The sequence below is a fragment of the Sinohyriopsis cumingii genome, chromosome 5 (assembly GCF_028554795.1).
Source record: "Sinohyriopsis cumingii isolate HCF-2022 chromosome 5, ASM2855479v2, whole genome shotgun sequence".
NCBI classification, from domain to species: domain Eukaryota; kingdom Metazoa; phylum Mollusca; class Bivalvia; order Unionida; family Unionidae; genus Sinohyriopsis; species Sinohyriopsis cumingii.
The window spans coordinates 91,520,971-91,541,999 of record NC_142965.1 but is presented as its reverse complement, the minus strand read 5'-3'; the positions used below and the strand labels follow the sequence as shown (position 1 = coordinate 91,541,999).

Here is a 21,029-nt window from a genome sequence, read left to right as displayed (position 1 = left end):
AAAATTGTCCTTCTTAGAATTATTATAAGCTTGCCCAATACTCATATTTCTGTTCTTGTCCTTTGGGGAGTGGATAGTATTTATGGAGTAGGGTCAAGGAGTGGATAGTATTGATGGGGTGGGGCTTGGGAGAAATGATGGTATGTGACATGAATGCATGCATGCATCATGTGCATGCACGCACACACACACACATTTTTCTGTGGAAAACTAATGTCAGAGAAAAATTACAAGTCTCATGTGAAATGGCCATGGGGAAGGGAATTTAATTTGTGTGCATTAGGATTTCCAATTAAATGGCATCCCTTGCGGCAAATAATGAATGTTCCCCTTCTTTTGACAATTTTGCTACCATACTCTGTTTATGGGGTGCTCAATAGATATTATGAACTTCTAATAAGAGTGACGGGTACTTTTATGTACAGTGCTTGCAATTTCTTTGGATATTGTACTTGTGAAAATTGTGCATGATCTAAGCACACAGCTAACTAAAAAACTGCTCCATTGTGCAAAAAATATTAGCTTGAATTACTCCCAAGTACAATATCTTTAGCAGTTATTAAAATAGGGAAACAAATTTTGCTAGACTAGACAATACCAACTTGAGAAAGTGTAATGTTGTTGTTGTTGTGGGGTTTAAGGCCATTTTTCAGCACACGTTAGACTATGCATCGTGGCCAGTATTAATGATGGAGGAAGAACCCGGGAAAACCCCCGAGAAGAACCATCGACCCACGAGAAGCTACTGGCAAGGTTTCTCATATACCCGCATTGGCCGAATCCTAGACTTGAACCCATGCAGACAGAGGTGAGATGGCACTGATCCGCAACAGAGAGCGCTTTAGACCACTCGGCCACTCGGGGCCCCGAAAGTGCAATGAATGAATTACCAAATATATAAAATGTATTAAAACCCCCAGATATTGGCTCTTTCTTTTCTAATAATTTACCACTTAAGTCCAGGAAGTGACAATGACCAGGTGGAGCTGGCAGATTTTCAAAAGGTGCACATGGCCAAGCTATATACTCTGTAACTCATATTACACACATCAATTATACACAAAAATAAAGGGAAATAAAAGTTCCTGGAATAATATCTAAGATATACAAATTATTTTCTAAATAGCCAATGTATCCAGTGTGGAAAACCAGGGAAATACTTTTTCTTTAAAAATCGAACCCTATGCAAAATAGAAATCTGTAGAGTGCCACCTTACTCAAAATGTAATCTTGCCTTTTCTGAATGATCTAGATGATAGTTCTGGGTATGTGTACTGCAGAAATGTTACGGACCCTGAAATGGGTTGTTTTACAGTGAAACAAAAACAAGATGCAATATGCAAAAATACCGAATGATTAAATGGTAAAAAAAGGAATGAAATGTTAATATGTGTCATAAAAGGATTTTAAAAAATATATTTATTTTCCAACTGCTGCTAAATTTCAAGTCAAAACACCTTTCTCATAATCCATGATCAGATTCTTTACACTAATTCACAATACTCACCTCTAGCAAGCTGTAATAATGTTTTTGTTAAGACAGACATAAAACAAGAGTCCCAAGTGGACCTGGTATCTTTTACCTGGCTAACCTGTTCGACTGTAAGAACAAACTTAAAGACCTAATAATGTTCCCTACCTTAAATATTTTCAGCATGTTGATTGTTTTTTTAATTTCATGGTGTTTGTTTGCTGTAATATCATTATATGTTTTTTTATTATACATGTTATAGGTGTTGTCTAATGTTGTAAAGTGCTTACAGCTTCAAAAGAATAGGCACCATACAAAGTCCTTATTATTTTTATTATTACATGTATTATTATCTGCCTTGCAGTCAAATTTGTAAAGGTTTATCTACTTTTAGTAATGGCTGGTATACTGGATAGAGGATGAGCATCACTTGCATAAATCCAAAAAGCCATCATCAACCTAGGACACTTTCTGCCAAATTTCGTCAAATTCTGTTAAGAAGCTATTTATAAAAAGTTATTAGTTTTTTCTTTTTTGGGAACAGCAGCCATATTTGATAACAGACTGGCACCATTTGTATAAATGTAAAAGCCATTCATGCCAGAAATGCTGTCAAATTTGGCCTTATTCTACTGAGTATTTTTTGTTAAGTCACCTCAAGGATTCTGAAATTTTAGAAACAGCAGCCATTCAAAACCCTTTTAAGTCAGGTTGCATTCTGTAGAGTTTGGTCTGATCCTGTCAAACAACTTTTCATCAGAATGTTATTTAAATTTTTGGTATTTTTCGTCTATTTTCAGCAGATCAGCGTAGTTTTGTTTCAAATTTTAAAGCCTTATACGACAGGATGATTTCTGTCCAGGTTTCTAATTCTGTTCAGTTGTGTTTGGGAAAGAGTCATTCAAATGTTTTCTAGTTTTAGTAACCAAGGCCATATTTGATTTCAGAAACAATATAATCTGTACAAACTTGAAAGGCCTTTATTCCAGGATGCTCTATGACAAGGTTGCTTGAAACTAGTATGGCAGGTTTTAGGACTTCATCCCAGCAGGCTACAATAAATCTGACCAAATTCTTTTTGGTGGTTTTGGAGAAGAGGTCATATTAAAGTATGTTCTAGTTTAAGTTGTTGTTGTTGTGGGGTTTAACGCCATTTTTCAGCACACAATAGGCTTTACATGGCGGCCAGTATTAATGGTGGAGGAAGAACCCGGGAAAATCTCGGAAAGAACCACCGACCCATGAGAAGCTACTGGCAAGCTTTCTCACATACCCACATTGGCTGAATCTGAGACTCAAACCCATGCAGATAGAGGTGAGATGACAGTGATCCGTAACGGAAAGCACTTTAGACCACTCGGGGCCCCCATCCCTAATTTAAGTAACAGTGTCCATATTTAATGGATGGATTGGCATCATTTGTACAAACATAAAAGATCTTTATGACAAAATGCTCTGTGCCAAGTTAAGCTGTGCATAGATGATGCAAAGTGGATGGTGGGCTATACTGTAAAATCATTGCACCTATAACCTAGTGAGCTAAAATCCAGAGCCATCATAAATTTGCACTTGAGAAAACTGTACCCCCCACTCTCGAAAAACAACATGACAGACAGAAATGGTGTCACCCCACCACCCTAATTGATGCCCCAGGTGGTTGTCCATATTGCCCACCCCTTTTGGTGGCCTTGCTAAAATTAACCTTCCTTCATATGACATCAGCAGCAGCTTTAAAATCTGTAGTTTTTTATTGATTGAAAGAAAATAAGAAATAAGATTTGCTGAAATAAATTCCATATCATTTTCACACTTACTGCAGTTGTGTTAATATATTAATTTATCATAAATCCAATACTGTCCTGTGCATTTTATGCATCTGCTATCTCAATGAAACACACTGTTAATAAAACAAGATACAAAAGATTTAGTTCTCTCCCATTAACAGTCACAAAAATGAAATACCTTACTATAGAAAATGCATTTCCAATTCAGTCCAAATCTGAGAAAAAGTAATAATGGAAACAAAGGACAAAAGCAATGTTTGCAAAATCTGAATATAATTCTGAAAAAAAAAAATGAGATGAAAGATAAAATGTGAACATAAGTGGAATATAAATGGAACAAAAACTGAATGCAAACAGAATGTAAATGGAACACAATTGAAATTCAGATTTGGTCAAATTACCCGCGTCAGGGTCTGTAACTTGTCTATACACACCTCTTCTGATGTGGTTTTATCCTGGGGCTGTTGCGGCTGGGATGTGGATCGGGACTGTGGGGGTGTGTTTGGAGGAAGGAGGTCAGGCAGTACACTACCAGTAGCACTGTGTCTTGGGGACTGAACTGGCGCTGAAAAGAAGAAAAAACCATCGTTACTGTACAACTCTATAGAGTTTATGGTCTGAGGGAGAAGAATTCATGGTTTTGATAGCGATCTTAACTCTCTGAATTCATGATTTGTAGCAATCCTAATGCTCTGAGTTCGTGGTCTGTTTTAGTCTTAACACAACCACTCAGTGATGTCTAGCACTAGGGCATCATACTGCAGACAAGTAGCATGATGTCCCACCCAGTCACATTATCTTGACACCAGGCCGACCAGTCCTAACACTAACTCTTAATGCTGAGCACCGAGCGAGGCAGCTGTAAGTGCCATTTTTATAAGTCTTTGGTATGACTTGGCCGGGGATCGAACTCACGACCTCCTGCATTTGAGGTGGACTCTCTAACCACTAGGCCACTGAAGTGGTTGGATGTGTTATGTAAGGTTGGACAAACAAACATATGGATACTCAAGTGACTGTTATTTTGGGCTTCTGGAAAGTTGGGCTTGAAAATAAACCAATGATTTGACAAAACATTTATTCATTGCCTGCAAACTGTGTTGTGATATGCTTTATATGAATCTGAAAAACTTTTTCATAAATTCCAATCATTGTTGATAACATCTCTACTCTGTTCATTGAGAAATATAAACATATCTTTTTTATATCTCTGTTAAAACAGCTGAGAAAGTAATGACTAGAAATGTGTCCATGTGAGAGATATCCCTTCACCAAGATGAAACCAATGACAGGTAAAGTTCTAAGTTAACCAAGGACCATAACTCAATAAACTTTATTAAAAAAACTGTAAATCTGAATATGTTTTCCATAATGGCTCATACCATATTGTTCCTGTTAATGACTAAAAACAAAACTCATGATGGTAATATGTGACGGATGGTCATGGGCTACAGAGAAATCTCCTACCACAGACATGAATGGAGGGTGGGGCAACGAAAGATATAAAAACTGACCTCCCAATGCACCAGGACAGGAGTTGTTCGATGCAGTCTTATGGATCGGTATGTGCTTGCCAAGATTTCTCTGGATATCACGGTCCGAGTGTCGATGTCGCTGCTTGGGATCCAAATCTGGAACAGCACTTTCTGACTTGTTCTGAAATACAAGGAATATTAAAATAAAAGCTTTCTGAAGGAACCCACTTCACTAGGTTTAGCCAAGTGATTTAATTTTTAAAAGTGAAAATAATACTGTTTTCATACAGATTTAGCACTTCTAATGAACAAATGAGAACACCAGCTTTCATTGAACAACAGTTACTGTATCTTCAAAATATGATGAAATGATGTAATTAAATACTGACACAATTCTGAATAAGAAATCTTATTTATACACATATATGTATGTGTATTAGAGTGAAAGATAAACACATGCAAGCATATATATATATATATATATATATATATATATATATATATATATATATATATATATATATACATACACATTACCACGAAAGAGTTAATCGGTACATATTTGTTTCCATCCTTTGTGGATAGATAAGCAGGCAATCCTGATAAATTGTTTTAAAGAATAATATAGTAATATAGGGAATCTGTTCCCAGAAACAACTGTAACAGACATCCAAGCATTAGTTTAGCAAATGGTATATTATATGCCCACTGTGTGGTAAATAGCATCAATGTACGTTTTCTATGTAAAACCAATCATTGGTTGGATACTCAAGAACTATGTTTACCTATGCCTCATATTAAGGTGCCCAAAACTGCAAGTTACTAATGAACTCTGGGCACTAGGATTATGGTAGAAAAGAGACTCTTCTTTAACGTGAAATCTACATGTGTCCCTTTTGTCTCAAATGCAAAATATCTGCCAAATTTGGTAAAGGTAAATGCCATGTTTCTTCTGTCAGTTCTGGAAAAAATAATCTTTGACCTATTGACCCCAAAAATTGCTTACATCAAATGCAAATTATCCACAAAGTTTGGTGATGGTCTGTGGCATTAAACAGAATTTCCTTCTTTTAATTCCTCTGACCCTGACCTTTGGACTAAGAAAAATCTACAAGCATGTGCCTTATCTCAATTGTTAGCAAACTAAAGAGTTGAGCCAAGGCATGTGGTACCTAACTTTAAAGGTTTTGTGGAAACTGTTCTTTCATTTCCTGTGTCCTTCAAAGTTCACATTTTGACACAGAATCCATTGGTGTCTTCCTTGTCACAAATGCAAGCCATCATCCATAGTTTGGTCAAAGTCTTTGATAAAGAATTCTGCTGTTTTGAATGCGAACACTATTTATCACCTTCTGCTGCCTTCCCCTCCCCCCAATCAGTAGGTATTTGCCTTCTCACACATGAAAGCCATTTACAAATTTTGGTCAAATCATATAGCAGAAAGGTTATGTTACCATGTGGAAGACAGTCTTCATTCTTTCTCTTCACCCTTCAAACCCAAAATTGATAGGTTTTATCCTTGTCCTAAATGCAAACTTCTTACATTCAGAGATGAATGGCAGTTAAACTTTATTTACTGTGCAAAAAATAAAATAAAAACAGATGGATGTATGTACAAAGGCCTGACAGATGGAAGATCTGACATAAAAATACGTCATAACATGACATGAAAGGCACAAAAAATCAAATCCTGTTTAAAAAGGCCCCAATAACATGTATGTATGTATGCATGTATAACTATTTTAGTTTTAACTCCTTATGATCCTCCTGAAAATTGTCTGTCAGAACTGTTTTAGATACAATTATTTAGGCATAACAAGTGATTAAAATGTTAAAGAATACTGACAGCAATTACACAGTGTATAACATAATGCTACAGGTGCAGTCTATGACATATCATAATATTAATGTACAAACAAGAATACTGACAATGGTGATATCAATGGACTGCAAAGTTTTGTTTTGTGACAATGCTGCAATACTGTGTATGATGTATTCAATGTTGCAATTTCTCCTAACATTTTCCTTTATTTTATTTTTCAGTAATGAGCAACTGGGCAACTATTAATTTCTATGAACACTTGTATTATGAAAGGCATGCCTAATTTAATATGTCAAATATTACAGGATATCCTTCCTACTCAGGAAGATTCAGCGACATGTTTCCTGAATGTTGTGTCTTAAACCATGTATGTATGTATATGTATGTTTGTGTGTGTGTATGTATGCATGTATGTATGTGTGTGTCTGTGTATGTGTGTGTGTGTGTGTGTGCAGAGACCTAGTTTTGGAGTACAGTATCTCAGTTACTCTTGTTAAGATGTATTTAAATGTCAATATTCATAATTGTAAATAAAACAGGGTCCAAAACATATATGGTTTTAATTACAGGAACAAATGGCTGAAAATACACGTCACTTGAGCATGAAAATTATGTTGAAGTGACCTAATGTTAAGTGTAGTTCATTATACGCAGTGACCTAATGTTGGTATAGTTGAGCCACTGTTCATTAAATACATGCACATAACAAATTCTTATGGGTAAAAGTGAGATAGGATCCAAGATACTGACGGCATCCTGACCCAAAAATGAAAGAAAATGAAAATGAACAAATGGCAACTACTGTACCTCTCAATTTCACTGATGTGGGAAATACAAATGATAGACCAGGTCTAATTTTTAAAAAATCCATTATTTTTGTCTCACCTGTTTAATTATCATGTACAAATATACTATATGTGGCTGAATAGAGAGCTATTTTCGATAAAAAGTATAATTACATTAAGTTCTATGCAATAAAATTTACAGAACACATAACATGAAAGACATTTTTCTCCATCTCTAACACACACTCATTAACGCTATTGCTTTTATCTTGTTTTAAGCAGGGTGGTGGCATTTTTTTTTTCTGCCTATTTACAGGAGGACTTTTATGTGGTGGAATATGGTAACCATAGTCCAGAAACTCATTACTTGTGTTAATTTCCTCTTATTCCCTTGGTCAAATAAGTGGGACAAAACTAGTCCATTCATCTGTACAGTAATTGAATACACAACTCTTTAATCCCTATCTTATTTTGTTTATCGCTGATGAAAGAGTGCTGGCTTTATGAAAGGGGACTGACACGCTCCTTAATCAAAAACTTCCTGTCAATAATCTAGATATATGTACATGCAGCATTACAGGTCATTTCCATTTTCTTTAATAATATCCAGTACCACAGGCAACTTCAATTTTCTTTAAGAATGTCCAGCACCACAGGCCATTTCCAATTTCTTTAATAATATCCAGTACTCTTGAAATAACGAAAGTATTCTTGGCTTTACTATACAATGTAAAAATGTTAGAAAGTTGATAAAAATTGCTAAAACAATTGTATAAAAATCACACACTGCTGTTCAATGAAAGCCACCAGTTGTGTTCTTGTTTTAGAAACCTTTTCAATAAGCTAAATTAGATTATATATCAATGTAGGGAACATTTTTATACTGGTGTGTGTGTGTGTGTGTGCGCTTGGGTATGTCAGCTGGCGTGAAACCCTTTTGAGGGGGAGGTGGTAATTCAAAATATCAGGAGATCCCAATTAAAATAACACTTAAAATTTATCAGATAATTTTCTATTAAAAATGATGTAATGACATGGCAAAATGCCAAGTAACACCCAGCATCATTCTGACAGATTTATGGATGTGAAATAACAAGGGTCATGGTTATATAAATGTACGAGAACATAAATTTGACAAGGAAATCAGGAAAAGGTTTCCAGATCTTTTACAGATTTGCAAAGCATTATCAAAATGCAAACAGATGTGAAGAAAACATGCAATGCAATCTTTGTAACATATTTGTAAATAAATGGTGACTCTATTATGTTTGAAAATGTAACATACAAGTTTTCCCATGTGATTTTTAGACTTCTTGCTATTGTTTATTAGGAATTAGTCAAGAGCTGTTCGATATTCTCTGATAGGTCTCTTGAGAGAAATGCCAATGCAGCCTATCTGTCAGCAAAGAGTATCATACTGTATATATATTATCATGGGACCATGGATACCTGCTCAAATTTAAATTACACAGACCCAGATCTGCTCTTGCATAATGCACCATCAGGTCTATGTCTGCAGTTTATTACAAGTAAAACAAACAATACAGACCCTGATCTGCCAGTGCATTATGAATGGCAGATCAGGGTCTATGTTGTTTGCTGAGGGAGTGACAGGTTTGTCAACCAAATTATGATTTTATATGGAATGGTTTTAAAAACCCATTAAGGATATACTTTTGTTTTAACTTCTCATTTCTTAGTAATTTTTGGGAACTGGGATTTCCTTCAATCACATCTTCAGAACAGTGATATATATTCAGAATATTTTCACTTGCATATCACAAAAGGTCACAAAAATGTGGAATGATCTACAAAAATGAATACAATAAGAGCAAGAGAGACAAAGAGTGTGAGCAACAAATATAATATGCATCAGACAAAAAAAACGATGAAATCTCAGAAATGTGACCATGGTTGGAAAACAAGTGGTCTGAATATTGGGAGGAAGTATTTTATTGCAGTGGGGAAGTTTCTTATTTTACAGTGAAAATAGCCAAATATAACAGTCTCATGGAAGTGGTATGATTTTAGGAATGGAGAGAAAATGTACGTTTACTATAGTCATTCTTCTTCAATTCTTTGTGCATGTTCACTAGACGCATGGTCATTCAGAATGATATAAACCTTATCTAATAAAGGTCTCACGATTACCTAACTACTTCCTTGATTCACTTTTTCTTGTCAGCCTTTTACTTTAATCATTTTCACATGTCTCAGATAATTTATGGTACATAATTAACCCAGAACACGTTTGATTTTAAGCCAAAATGTGTGTGTGTGTGTGTGTAATAGGATTATTTCAAACCCCCAAATCTGTATGGTTTTCAGAAAAATAACAAATACCCAGGTTGTATAAAATAAATAGTGTACCATATTGCCAGTTATATAATAGTTTATCATATTATCAGGTATACAATGCAGTGTACTATACTGCTATGTATATAATACAGTATACAATAATGCAAAGTATATTATGCAGTGTACTATACTGCCACATATATCATACAGTATACCATATTGCAAAGTATATAATGCAGTGTACCATACTGCCAGGTATATAATGCAGTGTACCATACTGCCAGGTATATAATGCAGTGTACGATATTGTCAGGAATATAATGTAGTAATTCATGTTGCCAAGTATATAATGCAGTGTACCATACTGCCATGTATATAATATAGTCTACCATATTGCCAAGTATATAATAGTTTATCATATTTCCAGGTATATGATGCAGTGTACAATAATGCCAGGTATATAATACAGTATACCATACTGAAAGGTATATAATATTAATAAGGTTTATCATATTGCCAGGTATATAATTAACAACCAACTGTGACTATATCAGACCAAAATCTGTATTTAATGTACTCATAGATATGGGTCAGCTAATGATATTATCATAAGCCTTATATTGTATTATGGCTTTGTTTCATGGTATGACTTGATGAACACACATTTGACCTTGTTTCAAGTCCATAGACTTGCAGAAAATATGGTTGTTTCTCTTTTCTTCCCACTGACCACTGCCTGTGCACAGTTGATAAACATGTACTGATTGAAATGTACCTAAATGCTGTGGACACAGCCGACAACAAAAAACAGGATAACATGTAATAGTGCTTTGTATTGCAGTGAATTGGGACTTACACAGGTGGTGGCATAGGTGGGGGTGGGAGAAAAGGTGTGCAGCATTGAACATATAATCTATACAACATTGCCAATCTGTTTTGGCTGATATCGTTGGTGTGCTAAGTCTGATACAGTGTGCTATATGACAACATCAGAAGGGTCTACACTGTGTGAAATGAAAAGCAGAATAAACAACATCAATCCTGAGTTGCTGCTGCATTATTTCATAAAAGAAAATGGTCGTCACTATTTTCATTGTATGGTCAAAATAAAAGAGAATAAAGAGTATGATATAGGAGTAATCAAGCTTTTAAACAAATGACATCACAGTGCCCCTGCTTTACAAGTTTCTAGCAGCAATGACAATGAAAGCAAGTTTATGAACAATACAAAATTTTGATTTACATCACAGAATTTTTAGGACTGAGGAAGCTTTAATCAAATTTTTCACCACCTGAAACACCCCATTTGGAAATATTTTGGAGCAATAACATTTACCAATAATCAACGCTGCCATCTTGCCCACACATCTGTATGAGCAGTCATGTGATTGTGTGACCGAGTTACAGATTACTCCTATATGGTATTAAACAAAAATCTGGAATAGGAAAGAGGTACACAATTGAGACAGTGCATCAGAAAGAAAGAACACTAAAAATTTTTACTTTGATTTTGTCAGAGTAAATCACCACCACTGGTTTCTGCAAGAAAAAATAAGGAATTTTCACATATATTCAATATAATTTACAATACATTTTTATCCTTTATTCTTGGCGCAGACAACATGGAATTCAATACCTGTTAGATTCAGAAAAATATCTTGATTAATATATCAGATGATTCCATATCAAAGCTTTTGTAATGATCGAACTGGCTACAGTCTTTACTCAAAAAGGCAGTCAATTCTGACTACAAAATTCTCCTCTCTTGATAGCATCTGCTTTTGTGTATAATGAAATAATCAAAATGCCATCCATTTTGAATGAAAGCCTTCTAATTGCTACCGACAACAAAAAAAGCCTGTACAATCTCCAAGTATTTGTTCTTGCTATTATTCATATATTGACCGGTGCTCTTCAAAGCAATAGTGGAAAACTCTGAAATCCATCAGTAAGCATTCCATTAGCAAATTTGCCTATACAAATTGATGAAAAATTCAATGGAAAGGATGAATTAAGGAAAAACAAGATTTGTTTTCGTCCAATATTATACCTGCTGGTCATATTGATTCATTTAACATGAAACTCTATGATACATGAAATATAGGAGTAAGAAACTTTTTACAATATCTGAATACAACATTTCTGTGAGGCAAACTAGCCATACCAGCCTAACATACCATAAACTCAAGTACAGGTCTGATCCATCAGCAAACTTCACAGACCCAGATCTGATGTTGCACAAGGCAAGCTCAAGAGAGGGGTCTTTGCAGTTTGTTGGGAGTAATCAGTAGAATAAATGACATCAATCCCAATCTGCCAGTGCATTATGCAACAGTAAATCTGGGTCTATGTTCCTTGCAGGTGGACCAGATCTTTAAATGAGTATATCAATTAATTAACAATAAGTATAAAGGATTAAAATGTTGATTACAAGCCAAACCTCAACCCTTAAAATCTGCCTCAATAATTAATTACCAGTATTGAAGCAAGGTACAGGTAAGAAAATATATAGTTAAGGCAATACAATTTTTACTTTAAAAAAATAAATATAATGTATATACTATATAAAAAATTGTGATCTGCAGTGTCTGGACATCATTAGCAAAACTTATAAAGTGAACCCTGTCTGTAAAGAACAGTCAAAACAGCACAAAAACTTGTCCTTTATCAGCAAGAACATTGTCCTTAATGGACAAGTTTCCTTCAAATGGAAGTAAAATATGGTGGTAAACTGAAGGAAAAAGGTTTGTAAAAGTTCTTTGTCAGCAGAGTACTTTCTCTAAAGGTGTCCACTATGATAAGTATTAATACATCTGTAATACCAAGTTCATGAGTATAAAATGGCTGAGGATGATTATGAATTGTTGGAGTATTCAACTTTTGAAAACTTTGTAATTTTGAATTGTAAGGGTCCAAGTAATCCAAACATACTTTAAAACTGACAGGCTGGCATGCATTTTCTTGGGCTACTACCTGACTTAAAATATCTTAACAAGTAAGTATCATAACAGAAAAAAAAAGAAGGTAGTATAATGTCATTAATTGGGCATACATCGATAACTGATGTAACACTTGAAATCTCAGTTTTCAGCAAAAGAAAACATGCACTGTTGATACAACGCAGATAATAATCAACAACTGCTGTTTATTCCCCAATGTCTCATACTTTTTGGTCAAATTAAAATATTTCATTTGTTTTTGTACTGCACAGTGCAACCCTGCATTGAAAGACTCTTCTGCCAAAATACTGGTCCCACAAGACAGGTGGCCTCTCACGACAGATCATACCCCTTTATAAACAATAAATGCATGCATTAAGATCTGGTCTCACTACACAGATGGTCTCTCATAGCAGTGGTCTTTCTTGACAGGTCTAACTGTTATATTAGTACATGTAATATGATATACTAGGGTACCAAATGACATCATGTTAATGCCATACTGTAATAATGACATCAATTTGAGCTGTGAATAAAGCTTCACTTTACAAAATCAAACATGATCCTTCAAGTTCACACGAGGTACTTTAAAATCTGAATCTGGTTTTCGGTAGAACATTTTCATGACCAGTGATTACAATAAGATTGGTCTAAAGTGAAAGGTTGTTTAATTTATTTGGACACATTTTCAATTTCATAAAACAATGGGAATAACAAAAAAAGGAAACTAAAAAAAGTTCCTTATGATATTTCTTATTGCTGGTTTCTCAAATTCCAAAATAGCAGAGACCAGAAAGGAAAATTGGAAATGTAAGGGTACATTTATCACAAAACAAGTTATACCATATGAAATGGATATTTATTAATGTCCTTTGGTCCCATGAAGAATGTCTATATAAAAGATTTTGTTGCTTCTGCCAGAAATTAATGGTGCTGATAAATTCTGATGAATAAAAAAATCAAAGCCTCTGTCAGGAATTAAATTATGGTAAAATGACACCATAAAAAATCTAGATATACTGGTATTGTTACCTAGGAGTGAAAGATCAACAGCCCCAAGGTGCTATCATTATCAGTACCTATCGGTATATTTTTGGTAGTGTCAGTTACCGGTACTGCCTACATACATGTATACATGTGCTTAATGCTTCTGGGGGTTAAAAACTATTTTTCTTATTCTTGCACTGAAATAAATCTGTATTTAGTAATTGATTTGATACATTACAGACTTTCCTCAATTCAACAGACCTAGAATTTAACAAAAACTTTCCATGTAGCCAGAAGGGCTAGTACATTGAGAATCCTTCCCACAAAACGTCAAAAACAAATTACTAACACTTTTATTTCTTAAATATCATAATTCATAATAGCAAACTACAAATCTTGCTTTAGAAAAGCACAACATTTGAAAATATTCACTGGAAGATCACAAGAAAACAACGGTTCTCCAGAAATTGAGTGTAAAATAAAAAAAGGGTGACTAAATGAACAATTTTAAAGATTTTTGTAAAGCCTTCTCATCTGGAAAAAGAAAAAGTTAATATGAGAAAAGGACAAAGACCTCATTCACGCCAGTCATTATCTAGAGTAACTCCACATACAGGTGATTCAAGGGAGCACCTGCTGTGTTACACTGAAAGCAGGGTAATGAGATCTCATTAACTCATTTGGCCCTGGAGGTCTTTATCATTTTGCCTGAAATGGGAGTAGGAAAGACATTTTAGGGGCTATTGCTAAATGTAACATCCTAATACATTGACTTTCAACAGCCTGTATTAGAAACATCATTTTCCATTGGTTATTTTGCTCGTGCATGAGCAGATGGGTAAAAGTTGGATTTTTTTTTTTTTTTGCTTAATGGAACCATTATTTTTGCATGGAGACCACTCTTTATTCCAAATGCCCACCTTATCCTAGTTTTTGCAAAGGTTCATCTGTCTATGTGCAGTTTAGACTGGTCTGCCTAGATCTGATGCCAAAAGGTCTAAAATCCAAACACAAAATCGGATTTGACCACGAGCGAATTTTGGGTGAAGAAAAGAAAAAACAGGTCCAAAATATTAGGTTTTCCCCTCTGTATTTTGTAGTGCAACTAGAACATCCAGATTATTCGGTATCAATGTAGAGCTATATCTGTCTGCTTTTTTGGAATACCACCCACTTTGGTGTATCTTAAATGACCTTGATGCTGCAGAGCTCGGAAGTAGGGTACAGCCTCATCATGCCTACAGGCATTATAGGCATTGTGTGGATCTTGCAGATATGACCCTTTGAGCATTACAATGGCTGTTTGACAAGTTCATTAGTCTGGTTTCCAGTCTTTCAGTTGCAATTGTTAAGATAAATCATATTTCTATCAATTTCATGCATGTAGGCCTTGTGTACATGTAGGGTTGCTACCCCCAATAATATGAGGCTAGTTACACAATGAGATGATGTTCAAAATAAATTGTGACAATGTGTTGTGCTATGCAGGATACAAGCAACATCTCATCTGACAATATGAAGTTGACTGTCAAAGGCCATATTTCCAACCCATTAATGGATATTTATCCCAAAGAATTAGGAACTAAGTGCCTTTTACAATGGACGCATCAAGACAGCCAACCTGGGGTGATCTGGATCACTATCGAACTCAAGTCCTTTGTATTATAGTCTATAGTCTGCAAAAAGGCACAATAATACTGAGTGACATGAATTGCAGTGGGATGTGGGATGGATACAATGCAATAAAATGCCTTTTTATAGTGTGATACAGTAATATGTGTGTAATATTTAAAATATTAAATAGGCTCATAAATTAATAAATACAACACTGACATTATCTTATTGTTTGTTCAGTTCCAATTCCAGAATCTGCATTTGACCAATTTTAAATTTAGTTCTGTGTATGCTTCCCCTGAAGGCAGACCCAAATAAATCTTAATTGTAGTTTAGTTCTGTGGCTGCTTTCCCTAAGGAAAGACCCAATTAAATCTTCATTGTAATTCAAATTACAACAGGTCTTTGAAGGAAATTTTAGCTAAAGCAGGCCTGAAGTGATGTTCTATATATTCATATCTTGTTCTAATTAGTACATAATAAGGTTTGGAATGGTTTCTAATTCTGTTCAAAGTTTGCAAAATTATGCAAAACATCGAGGCATGAAGGTCAGGATTGTACATGCATAGAGCCATATGTTCAGAACATATTCATGGACACAACTGCATGCCTACTTCAAAGGGCTGATGCCTGTCATGTGCATCAACCAAGACCTAGTCTAATTAGGATCTGAATCCATGTCAATCGCACACACTCTCTCCCTCTTATGGATATTCTGTCACGCCATCACAAGGAAACATTGCTTCCATAACCTACAAGGGACACCAATTTACTCCCAGAACAAAGAAGTAAATGAAATGTAAAGTGAGATTTACTTACCGTCTCATTTACAAAGCAAACAATTCATGAAAAGCAATGCATTTTTCACCTAAGTCCACATTTTTAGAAACAAGAGCGATTAAGAAAAAATTGCTAATTCCTGAATTAGTAATAATAGCCAAAATAACCACAAATGTAAAAATTGTAGTGAGTGCACATTTTTTTGTAAATTTGTCATGGAAACATTTGTAAAAAAAAATCACAAAAAATGATTTAATTAAGCAGTTTACTTCAAATCTTTGTCATTGAGTTTACTTTATATACACGTGAACATTTAATGAGGTTAATATGACCTGATCTACAGTTAAAAACACCCAAAAGGATTCTAGAAACAAAATACTGGACAATTACAGGACAGTCTTACTTAATATTGTAAATACAGTCAATATGTGATTTTATAGTTATTCCAAGAAATAAATAATGTTAATTTTACGAGTGTGCGGTATCTTTGGCACAACAATGTCAACTCATCCCACATGAAATCTACATCTGATGACTAACTGTTAATTAAATTTGAAGCTGATCATAAGGTCTGATGGACATGGGGTAAACAACCCATTAATTAATTGATCATGGTATGACCAATTACATCAGGCAGGCTCCTTAGGGAGTGAAAGTGAACATCACTTTTCACATATTACTCCATTTTATTTCTCACTGTATGAATTTTTTCATGTGCAAAATATATTTGTCAGCATTCTCTACCTTCCAAAAAAATAAACATTAGTGCAACATTAAATCAAAAAATTGTTTGCAGCTCATGGGTAGATTGTTAATGACCATGAACACTGATCAGAGTGATCAAGGACTACCACTGACTTGAGTGTTCTAACCATGGTGACCATTCATGTTTGGTGCCAATCACATGTGTCTGTACCTTGTCTATGTCTGCTGGAGATCATTAAACATGAATCAACCACAGGCAGGCTGGGATACCTGGCTTAATCCATAATAAACATGGTATTGTACTGGAAAATCACAGGCATCCATTTCAAGCATGGATCGATCCAATCATGAAACATAAATAACTATGGACTATTTCACCCATAAAACATGAACAACCATAGATAACATGAAAAAGTAAAATAATGGACAAATTCATGCATGAAACATGGTCAAAAATTGAAAAGTTCATAATACATGGTCAAAAAAGGACCAAACTACTCATAAAACAGACTATCATAGACTACTCCTACCAAATGAAAACCTAGCACCTTAGCCTTTTACATGGCCTTATTTTCTGACTGAGAAAATGTCAATTTTTTATACGAAAATACAATAGCATTTCCATTAGGTGCAAAATCTGAAAAACAGACATATATAATACTGGTCACTACACTAAGGTACAAAGCAGATATAATAATGGTCACTCCAATAAGGTACAAGAGAGAAGTATGCATTTAATCACTGCATGAGAGTTATATTTGTATGAGAAATAAATGTTTTTAATTGCTGCGTGGCGATTAAAATATAACCATGAATCTAAAGTGAAATCAGGAACTATTTTTTTTAAAGTTGGTACCATTATGCACTTCACACCTAAAATTGTAAGAAGTACACATCAACAAAATATACATTACAGTAAAGCCTTTATTGTGATATACATAGTAGTGAGGGTAATGTAAGACTTTGTTGTGAATTCCAGTTTAATGAATTAAAATTCATGTTCAATGGCTCCTCTTTCTTCCACTTCAAACATATTACAGTTGAATTACTGATGTTTCAATGCATATGGAACCTCCCAATGTAAACAAGCACACAAAGTGCTCACTGTCCCTTTCCGCTTACTAAAATAACTGTCATCTGCATCCAATATTTGCAATGTCTAAGTATAATATTACTAAAACAAAGAGAACAATTGAAAAGAAGGACCTCTTGTATACAAAGAGAAGTAAATCCAAAATTCACAGAATTAATGAGATGATCAAAGATGGTGAAGTTGTAACATCACATCTGTTGTTTTGTTTTTACACTCCTTGTTGGGGGAGTGGGAATTTTACAAAAAATAGGATGGTGTGCAAAATGGCATAAGTACATAATTTTCCTTACTGCATGGGTGTAAGTTACTAATAATGTTGGATGATTGAACCATGGATGTCCGAGGTCTGACCACTGTCTCAAAAATGAGGAATATCTGTGATATCTTAATGTTGCCATTAAATACCCTTGGTCAAACCATAAAACTATGTATCAATATAATTGTGGATAGATCATAAACATCAATTAGTCAAGCTCGTGTGGATACCTTCGCACAATGGAATCTCTGGCAATGAAACAGCAGACAAAGTTGCACAAACCAAACTAGGAGATCAAAACTCTATCAAGCTTAACTATAGCTCTACAGAAGCACTAAGCTTCATACAAACATATATAGACCAAACATGGCAAGATCTTTCGAACTCCTCCACAAAAAGTAAAAAGCACCATGAAACAAAAAAAAAAACGTAGATAGGAACGTACAGCTACCTAAGAGTACCTATTTAGAACAGAAAACCATAAACAGGATAATAACTGGAAAAACTAAACTAGCAAGCAGTTTTGGAAGGTTTATAAGACCCAAACCAGCAACCATTAACTGCTTTAACTGCCACACCACCGAAGATCTACACCACGTATTCAATAAATGCCCAAAATATCAACCCGCTCGGAAAATAATTATCAAAAACCAAAAAGAGATTGGATCACCACACACATACCCAGAGTTACTTATGGACTCTAATAAAAATAAACAATCAGCATATAAAAATATAAATAAATTCATAGACTCAGCAGGACTTAGGAACAAAATATAATTAGTATCCCCACAAAACCAAAAGACCCAGTAACTAGCTTGGAATAAATTTAGAAGCCGCTACATAAAAACCCATAACATATCATTCAGTTTTATAAAAGTATTAATAAATAATTCACTTACGAAGCACCTATAAAAAAACTTAGGAAACCGCAAAATCGGATGTCCTAGATGTCCTTAACGACTCGAGTAATCAGCTAGGATTCTGGTCCTAGATGTCCTTAACGAACCGTGTAATTGGCTAAGACTCCAGTCTCTTGCTAAATAAAGTATAAATAACATTCAATCTCTAAAAACATTAATAAATAAATAACTTAAAGAGGCAATATCTAAAAACTTATAAGCACACCCTAAACACCTCGACTATTAATACCATAATAACCTTGAAAATCTATCTTCATACATAATTTCTAATAAGAACCTCTATAAACAGCATAGAACACCCCCCCTTTTTTAGAACATTTTGAAGAAGAAGAAAAAAATCGACCAAAAAAAAATTGCAAGAAACACCAGGCAAATGCAACAAGAAACCAGCAATGTAAAGCAAGCAGGACCGTTCCCGAGCTCTCCTTCCCATTAATGACAGCCAACCATTCAACTGTAAGGGACCTTTATGGACCCACAGATTGAGGCCAAACTATCAGGGTTCCTTGAATATATAAAGGCCTGGGGAAGGTGGCACCATTCCCTTCCCCAGGAACAACTAGCAGGCTGCGGTGCAGTCAGAAAAAAGTGGCACATGCACAAATGTGTGCACGCCACTATAATTAAACTCAACAACAACAACAAATAGGCTCATCCATGGGCTTTTTCTTACTGCATGGATGTGAATCATGGATACTGATGGTTGATGTTAACATCGAATGTCCAATGTCTGACCACTGTCTCACAAATGATGACTAACAGTGATACATCCATGGTGCTGTTCGGTGTTATTGGTCTAACAATGGAACTCCATCCCATAATCATGTGAATACCCTGATGTTGATGGTCAAGCCCCATGATCTGTGACCATGGACTAATGTAACCATAAGCTGCAATCTGCTAGAAACTTGTAGAAAGGTCTTTTCTCTATTTAACACTGTGTGTGTGTGTGTGTATGAGAGAGAGAGAGAGAGAGAGAAAGGGAGAGAGAGAGAGAGAGAGAGAGCATATCATGGCCTACCATTACAACCATGTTTGCTTTCTTGTCCTTGCAGAGATCCAAAGGTCATGCCGTCAGGTCATTTGGAGCTTAAAACATGCAGTGTCCATTTTAAAGCAAATGAATGTACAGGGTTTAATAGCAAATCAGCACAATCCTGGCCATACAATGCTGAATAAATTTAGATATACTATAAACACATACAAAACAAAGGTAAAAGCAGAAGCATTGGTATAATCCTTAAAATGCAAAGTAAAAGTTTTGTTATAAGCAGTACTAGTTGAAAAAAGTACAATTTTTCAGCCAGAGCACTATTACAAGTGGCACACCCCAGAGCAGAAAGGCTGCCTCTATTAGCTGCCTTGTACTGCATGCAGGCGTGTATATCTGGTATAATGCACATTGCAAAGCCCACAGAGGATCCACTGAAACAGATTTTAGCTTTCATGTTGTGATACAGTAGATTATTATGTACCAGTATGTTGTGTACATTTTGTGTTTGCTGCAGACTTTGTCCCAACTATTCCTATTTTATGTTTCTATCATTTATTTGAACAACTTCTGTCACACATGTTTTTCCCCTTAGATTGAGCACTGATCTTATGTGATGGGAGGTAACTCATATCTCTCAGAAAAAGTATAGAATCTGTTAATGAATGAATTTGACAGCCCATTATTCTCTTGCTAATTTGTTGTTCTATCAGTGAGATTCTATCAGATGTGAAGCTGGGGAAAATGCTCCATCTTACTTATATATTGTCTGGAGACTGTCAGGACTAGAAATTTTGAAGTTTTAAAGCGTATCCCATTTGAGATGGGATGACTCTGTTGTTGATGTGCTGGACTTGATAATAAAAAGGATGTGTTCAGATCCGACCATGGAATTATATGTGCTGTGTCCTTGAGCAAGGCACTTTACTCCAACTGCCCCACCACTAAATAAGCTATTTGTGTTGCTGTACCATATAACAACAAACCAAACAGATTTAGCTGACCACTTACAGCCTCCAGTGAGGCCCCGAGTGGCTGAGTGGTCTAATGCACTCACTGTTACAGATCACTCAGCCATCTCACCTCTGTCTGCGTGGGTTTGAGTTGCG

The 21,029-nt window shown here is 35.1% G+C and overlaps 1 protein-coding gene across 13 annotated transcripts in view; it reads right to left on the bottom strand.

Annotated features, from left to right (window-relative positions):
* The window catches only part of LOC149799750 (serine/threonine-protein kinase mig-15-like), a 259,276-nt gene that overhangs the window by 43,654 nt on the left and 194,593 nt on the right, over positions 1-21,029 (bottom strand). For 10 of the 13 annotated variants that reach the window (XM_089959127.1, XM_089959138.1, XM_089959131.1 and 7 more), the window contains 3 exons: positions 11,139-11,174; positions 4,770-4,911; positions 3,657-3,820 (listed from right to left, as the gene is read on the bottom strand). In XM_089959127.1, coding sequence (XP_089815253.1) covers positions 3,657-3,820; positions 4,770-4,911; positions 11,139-11,174 — 342 coding nt within the window. The remainder of the gene's footprint in view (positions 1-3,656; positions 3,821-4,769; positions 4,912-11,138; positions 11,175-21,029) is intronic. The other 3 variants (XM_089959133.1, XM_089959140.1, XM_089959132.1) reach the window with 2 other exon arrangements.